This window comes from Anas platyrhynchos, chromosome 4 (assembly GCF_047663525.1).
Source record: "Anas platyrhynchos isolate ZD024472 breed Pekin duck chromosome 4, IASCAAS_PekinDuck_T2T, whole genome shotgun sequence".
Classification (NCBI taxonomy): domain Eukaryota; kingdom Metazoa; phylum Chordata; class Aves; order Anseriformes; family Anatidae; genus Anas; species Anas platyrhynchos.
The window spans coordinates 48,740,997-48,748,795 of NC_092590.1; the positions used below are offsets into that span (position 1 = coordinate 48,740,997).

The 7,799-nt window shown below is 42.6% G+C and overlaps 1 protein-coding gene across 2 annotated transcripts in view; it reads right to left on the reverse strand.

Annotated features, from left to right (window-relative positions):
- The window catches only part of PRKG2 (protein kinase cGMP-dependent 2), a 31,084-nt gene extending 24,125 nt beyond the window's left edge, over positions 1-6,959 (reverse strand). Inside the window, exons 1-2 of one of the 2 annotated variants that reach the window (XM_038178895.2) lie at positions 6,851-6,959; positions 3,831-4,352 (exon numbers count right to left, since the gene is read on the reverse strand). In XM_038178895.2, coding sequence (XP_038034823.1) covers positions 3,831-4,352; positions 6,851-6,879 — 551 coding nt within the window. In that variant the 5' untranslated portion in view covers positions 6,880-6,959. The remainder of the gene's footprint in view (positions 1-3,830; positions 4,353-6,850) is intronic. The other variant, XM_038178896.2, reaches the window with a different exon arrangement.
- Between the last annotated feature and the right edge of the window lie 840 nt (positions 6,960-7,799).

The window sequence follows — 7,799 nt, forward strand, 5'->3', positions numbered from 1 at the left end:
GTACATATTGTTTTGTTTTTCTCTGCTTCCCCTACACCTACCTTAGCTTCAAGACCTGCTGGAAATAATTACTTGTCCTGAAAGGACAGGTGACACTTGATATTGCATTTGTACCAGTTACTGCACTGTTCTTTCTAGAGGCTAAAAAGGGGATGCACAGCTCCACACAACTGTTCTGGTGTTCCTGAGATATTTCTGGGTCCCACCACTAGCAGGACTTTCCTTTACTATGCTGCTTGAGCTTTGCTATAGAGCTCCTGTCCAGGCTTGGTTCCCTTCCCTGCTGTTAGCTATTTTACCGATGTTCCTTGCGGCCCTTGTCAAAACACTCACACTCCCATAAATACCATTTGACAGTTCAAAAACATCTTTCCGTGAACAGTAGTGAATTCCCTCCCACGAGGAGATACCTGTCATCCCACAGGTTAAGGGCATGACATATTTCAGGAAGCACTGATTTCCCTCAATCTAACTTTGTCCTAGTGATGAGAGATCTTGGATTTCTGTTGGTATTGACTGGTAGGAGACATAACTGTTAAATGTGAGATAGGTTTTTATTCTCCCCTCAGGGCTCCATTAAATCCTTACTCTATAAAGGGGAAGCAGCTGCTTACACTAACAACTCTAAAAGCTCCTATTGCCACTGCTAAGATAAAGAAACATTTTTTTTAAAACACGATGGACAGAACTCTGTAGACAGTCAAGGTTAGACTTTGTCCTTTTATGAATGCCAACTGTTTGAATTAGACCTACCTGAAGTGTTTACAACCTGTGTAAGGAAACCAAACGCTTGAACCTCTACGCATTTTATCTCAGTTGCAAGGGGATGACTTCAACAAGTGCATGTGTATCACAGGCTTACCTAGGTGGTGGACACAGCACTACTACGCCTCTAGCACTTCTGGTGTTATTTCCTCACTTCTGAAGCATTTGGAAGATCAAAAGATAGCTTGGTCACTACTGCATCAGAAGACAGACCTCATCCCAGAAGTCTTAGTGAAGTCTTCACCCATTACTTGATTCACTGAGTAAAGTCTGATTTGTTCCCTTGGTGCGTATCATGTATGTGAGTTTATAAAATAGCCTTTTGATAAAGGTACTAAACATTCTGAGTCTAAAAGTTGTCCAAAGGACATATATCCAACAAATTATGACTGCAACAGAAAAAAAATATGCCAACTTGCAAATGAGCATTATTCCACAGGAAATGAGTTTTTGATAGTGTACTGCACCTATATTAATTCAAGGCACCAGTTCTTGGTGGTTTTAGTCTAAGTTTCTTGCCTTTCAAAGCCCAAGATATTTGAACAGAGTCACTTCAACTGCATAACAGAATTCTGCCCATAATGCAGGCTAAAGTTTCAGAGCCTCAGCCAGAAAGTCATGAACTCTTGGAGACAGTTGCAAGTGTATATAAAACCAGAACTATTCTGACATGCCTCTACTTTACTTTCCAGACTTTTAAAAAAAAAAAAAAAAAAAAACTACTACAAAGCACCACTTAAAAAAAATAACTTTTGTTGCTGTAATGCTATTAAGAGTCCATAATCAGCTTTTTAATTGTCTTAGTAACTATTGAGCTATGTCTCTAGATCTACAAATAAAACTTGGATATATTGCCATTTTATATCCTACCAAAAATATATCTAGAAAATGGTTAATTATGGAAGATTACTTGGTAATTTAAGAACAATGGGTAAAATATGAAGTTGAGTTTGAGTTTAATAATGTAAGAAAAGGTAATTTAATCTCTGGCATGATCTATCGAATACTGAGGATACCCTAGAAATCATTTTTCCTAATTCTAGCTCTTCTGATTTAATAAAGATACTCTAAGATTCTATGATATACTTTTCTTCATTCATAATCCTGCCAAGAAATAAGTTCATGTGAGCTCTTGAGTCTGCTACAACAAATGTTCCAGCAATATTTAGTGTTAAAAGCTGAAGTTTTGGTTGCATTTCCAAATTTATTTATTTATTTATTTATTTACTTTTTCTCACTTCAGCTTAGGGAGCAACATAGCTAATTCTCTCATGCTAATTACTCTGGCAGAGTTGATGCACTTACTAGCAGTGTGTAATGAAACAAATGATGAGTTCAACTTCACTATAAAATTACTTATACTCAGGACAGTAGTTAGCAGACAAATGAAAGCTGAATTCTCATCTTCTGTGATGGCCATTAAAATAAAAAATGAGGTGCAAATGAAGGAAACATGGATAGCATTGAACAGAAGGAAATAAGGTGAAAAGAATAACACAAAAGCTGGAAATGGTGGGGAGGAGAATAGGGTGGTCTGTTCTTAGTGCTTTTGCAGTGAATACTAAAAGAGTTGTTTCCATTAAAGTCAAGATCAAATCAATACAGGAATGATGTATTCTAAATTGTTATGGATCTATGGGAGCCCTACCATAACTATTTTGAACCAGACTGTTAAAGATAAAAGGGAGGGAAAATGAAATGGCCAGTTCTCCTTTATCCTTTCTGTTTCATGCCATTGTTTAGGAAGACAAGAAAATGAAGATGGCATTCAAGAAAAATGGCAGTGTTAGAACTGCTTGGCCACTGAATCAAGACAGAAAATTCCTGGCTCTCTAATCTATTGTATGATCAGCATTATGTTTAGACTGCATAAGCTGCAATACTTGCTTTTGTACTGAGTGGTGAAGTCTGTGATGCACTTGGTAAATCACCCTGTCCTGTGCTTCACTCTGCAGTGTTATTACAATTCTGCTTCTGAAAGCAGCCTAGAAAACAATCTGGTGGACTTCAGCACAAGGGTTATGCCAAGAAGATAGGTAGTAACATTTTATCACAAGTTGTAATTACAGTTCCCTTAGTTCCCATACACAGAAAAACACTGCTTGCTGAAGCTTTCAGCTCCTCAGGGTGATTCAGGCAGCCTTTCAGGCTCGAAAGATAGCTTTGAGGATATAACACAGGATGGATGACAACTACATTGAGCCTGATAACTCCTAGTTCTACTGCGGTACAGGTTCAAATGTGTCATGGACTCCCCAAAATAATAAAGCTCCCCACAAAGCGGAAACACTTTGTTTGCTGGCTGAAGTCCACATATTTGCTGGCTATCATGATATTAAATCAGATAACCATAAGGTAAAAGAGGGTCTACAGTATGGGTAAGAATACTAGTCTGAAAATTGTCCACAAGGTGAGCTGTAACTGCTGCTCCTTCTGTCTTCTGTAGAGGCTAGAAGTGTAATGATTCAAAGCAGAAAAAATTAAAATGGGTTCCTTAACAAGGACTGAATCTGGGAGAAGAGGAGGAAGCTACTAACAGGTTAATTATGCTGTAAAAAACAATTCTTATCGTTTGCAAGAGTGAGTTGACCCTGGGCTGACAAAGCTAGTACACAGCTGAGAACTGGTGTCTATGCTGCACTTGAACTGAGGCCACCTGCTCCTTCCTAAGCCATCCATAAGGCAGGACTAAGAATCTGCCCCAATGTGAAGACATCCAGCCTTCTGCCCATCAGTACTGCAGAGAACAGCTTAAACTTTAAGCAGTAGGCAAACCCAGACCTGAGACTTGGGTTCTGCTTAGCTGATGGTAAAGACAAACACTGAAGGGGCTAAAAGTGAAGATGCAGATGCCACCCACCACTTGATCTGAAGTTAGGGGGATGCAGATGATTCTTGGTTGAAAGCTAAATGGAAATCCAGCGAGCATCTAACTACCATAGTGACAAAACCTATGCAAAAAAAATTTGGGTACTCAAATTGTAATTTTTCACAAAGACAGTATCATTGGGATCGCAGCTGTATTCCTGTAACACAAACATACAACCCCTCTGCAATAAGCTTACCTGAAATCCTTTTGGACTCTTGATTTTTCAAAGGAAAACTTAGCTTGCTTGCTCAAATCATACAGCTGTGTTGTTGGCTCTGCAGATACACCTTCCTTAGCTCCTTTCCTCCTGTCAGCAGAGACTTGATTCTTTGGAGTTGCTCTAAATGGAGAAGGCTGAAGAGAGTGTTCTCCTTGAGTATTAATAACATCCTGCAGCTTGTTCAGCTGTATACACTTGCTCTGAAGTTCCTTGGTGAGTTCTGCTATGACCTTAGTCTGCATAGCCAGCTGCTCCTGAAGCTCAGCAACAAGACTTTGACCTTCTTGTAACTCTTCATCTTTTCTTTTCAGCTCCTTTTCCAGTTCAACCACCCTGCTGCAAAGAACATCAGCTTGCCCAGTCACATGGATGCCTAGACCTGGGTCCTTCAGAAACTTATAGTTGCCAGCACAACCAATAGAGAGGTTTGCTACGTGTCTATCTGGCTGTCTCAGGTGCTTGGGTTTCATTGACAAGTTCCCCATTTTGTCCAGAGACCTAGGTGCACAAACACATTTGCAATATTACTTAGTTACACAGCCAGAAGTAAAATATTTTTGTTAAAGGGCAGGTAATTATTTATCTGGCAGCTAGATTTGAGGTAGACTGCAGTAAACACTGTAGCTGATGGCTTTCATCCTTCCCAGTCCTGAAAGCCAGAGAAGGACAGGGCAAAGAAGTAGTGGTGGGTTGGTAGATACAAAGCAAAAGTGGCTGTAACTTTTTGTTTGTTGAAGAAATATATAAGCTCCTATCAGCCTAATAAAGAAAAAAAAATTAAGAAAAGCAAAACAATCAAGAAGAAAAGTTCATGTTCTATTGTTAAATCAAGAAATATGCTAAATGGAAAAAAGAAAGGTTCTTTAATTTTCCCATTGAGGAATAGCTATTGATCATACAAACTCAACGAGTGGGTATATATCTGTCTGTCTGAAATAACGTGTGATTTAGTAAAGATATGGGCAAATAACATTTTAAAAAAACAGGCATACTGACCAGGAAACAAGGATCTGGCAGGCTCATAAACTGTCTCCAACTATGGCCATAAGGAGATCACCATGAAAGAGTATCAACAGGACAACTGTAGAGCCTACTTGATTGAAATGGTGTTCCAAATTTCAGATTACTGAGGCCAATAGGCATTTTTAATCCTCAATAGATCTCTGTTCCTTGTACTTGTCCTGTTTCCCCCCTAACCCCTGTAAACCTCATATCTGCAGAGACTGTGGCAAGGAATTGCATAGGTCTGTTGCTTGCCTGAAGAACTTCCTCCTGTTTGTCTTTCCAGCACAAAACCAGGTACAAATCAAAGTTAGGAGGAGCCAGTTTCAGAAAAAAAAAATCTCTCTCCTAATCTTTTCTATGGTATTTTGCAAATTTTTGTCCTACCTTTCTGCCTTAATGTGTGTCTGAATTCTTTCCCAGAAAAAAGGGTTCTACCTTAATCAGTCCTTCCTCACCCAGGACCCACTCCAAAAGTTTCAACAACGTTGCTGTCCTTTGATAACAAATTGAGGGCTGAACACAGTTTGACCTGATGTACTCCCACCAAGAGCAGGCAGCTGGCACTGGTTCTGGAGCTCTTAAACATTAAAAGCTGGCTCAGGCTTGTTAGTGTCACAGCAGCTACTGCTGTCAAGGAATGATCAGCTTTCATGAAAAACTGTTCCTCTCTGTCATCTACTCAGGAAAAGTGACCAGGAAAAAAGAGCCTGGATTCCTGTTGGAACACTTGTTCTCCCAGCCCTTGTTGCAATCAGCAGCATTCAGTGGGTTTACAAAGTGACCTGCCTTCTTCCCTGGACACAAGCTTTGGCATATCTTCTATTGTTTTAAGAGAAGCAAGGAAGCAGTATCTGCTGCTCAGGTCAGAGTGTATTCAATCCACACATATATGGAAAAGAAATAAAAAAAACTAGCACACTGCTTTTAGTGGTCCAGTATTCAACAACCATTAACCCACTGCATGCCAGAAGCAATCTTGGAGCAATGTCTGTTTACAGATCCCACATGTGGACCACAACAGTGCCAGGTCACAGCTTGGTGTAGTTTGAGCCTACAGAGATCTCCGCTGGGAGAGAAGGAATGAGTTTAGGGCTGTATTGCCCAGGCACCACACAAAGGTTTTTCAAAAAAAGCCTGCTCAGGTTCCTGATGAAGCCTGTTAAATTGTACCTTGCTATAGCAGAGGCAGAACACCACAGCACAGGAGACTCCTGTCTCAGGTGAAACAAGATTTTTTTCCCTTGGATTCCAATCTTTGCCTTATCAATATAGTATTTTACTAAGTTTTATAGAAGTATTGCTGCATGGTGCTTTGGCTTGATGACAGCACTATGCTGTTAATAAAGTTTATAACACATAAATCAGTACTGCAGAAGAGAATTTAAGCAACTTGCACATCAAGGTACCAAATCAACTCATCTCTGAAGAGGGACCTGTATGTTAATACCTATGGCTCAACCAAAGCATGCAATAAAACTAAACTGTTTTGTTATGTAGGTGAAAATGAAGATTACTGGAAATATTGCTAGCACACACAACAGCCTCCCACACAACATGCAGTATCATTCACCGCATTTCAAAAAGGCCATCCCAGACTTAAAAAATGACCTCTGAAAAAGGATAGGGTGAATGCCTAAAGCACAGGAAAACACAGTACGAAGATTGAATGCAGCAGCACAACAGGTTTACCAAATAAAGAGCTGATGACCTGGAGGTTAAAGTTTATAATGCAGCAAATGAACTAGAGTGAAAACACAGGAACTTCTCCCATCGCATGTGCAAAATTTAATAGGCAGTGCACAATGCAGCAAACATTGAGATCTTACTGTTTCCACGCAGTGCCCTTTATTGGCTGCTGGAATAGGAAACTCTCAAGGCCACATATAAACAGGACTCAAGAAAAGCCAGACAGGTAATTAATTCAGCACGACAGTAAGCAATTTAACAGAGAACTCAAAACATTACACCTCAAAGGTCTGAGCAGTCTTCACCTGTAAGCGAAGAGACAAAAAGAGAGCATCCCCTGTTCATTCCCTACAAAGCATCTCACATCCTCCGTGGGTCCATCACTGGCCGAGACAGGGCTGGGGAGCAGAGGAACTCACCCTACCTGGAGAGGAGGACGCAAACCACTCGGTGGATTCAGCCCAAGCCAGTGCTGGGTGCCCAGGCTGTGCTGCTCGCAAACCACAGCCAGACTGGGCTGGTGCCTCTGCCAAGACCCCCCCGGCCTCCTCGTGGGGCTGCTCTCACCTGGCAGGCTCAGCCCGATGCCTCTGCAGAGCTGAGGTGGGTGGAAACGCCACCGCACGCTGTGATCGTTGCCCGTCACCGTGCTCGTTGCCCGTCACGGGTGGCCAGGAGGTGCGGCAGAGGCGGGTGGGGAAGCAGCAGTACTCACCCGGGCCTCGGTGCTGAGGGGGCTCTGGGCCGGAGAGAGGGCCTGGCGTGTCTCACGGGTGGGCGGCTGAGCTGCTGCAGGGATCCTGCAGCCCTCGCTCACCGATCAGCTCCCGGGTGGCGGCACGCAGCCCTCCTGCCTGCTGCAGCCCCCTTGCTTGTCCACGGGTCTGTCCTCGGGCAGGCTGGAGCTCCTTGGCTGCCCCCTGGTCCTGGTTTCACAGGGGTGGGTCGCTCCCGGCAGGTGCCTCCATGGTGCTTCCACACAGCTTCTTCTCTTCGAGGAGTGCTGGCTCTAACAGTGCCAAGCGCTGAGTGAAAGGATTTCACAACAGCCGAGGAGCTGCACACACGCTGCTCCTACTGGCGCTGTCAGGCAGGCTCAGTCTGACCCCAAGCTGTAGCCTCTAGGACTCTGGGTCTCCGATTTTCTCCTCTATACTTCACTGCTCCTCTTGGGAGTCTTTACATTCACCTCAGATTATTTTTTGCCCCACTCACAAACTCAGAATTGCTGCCCAAAGCTGCCAGCACTGGAGG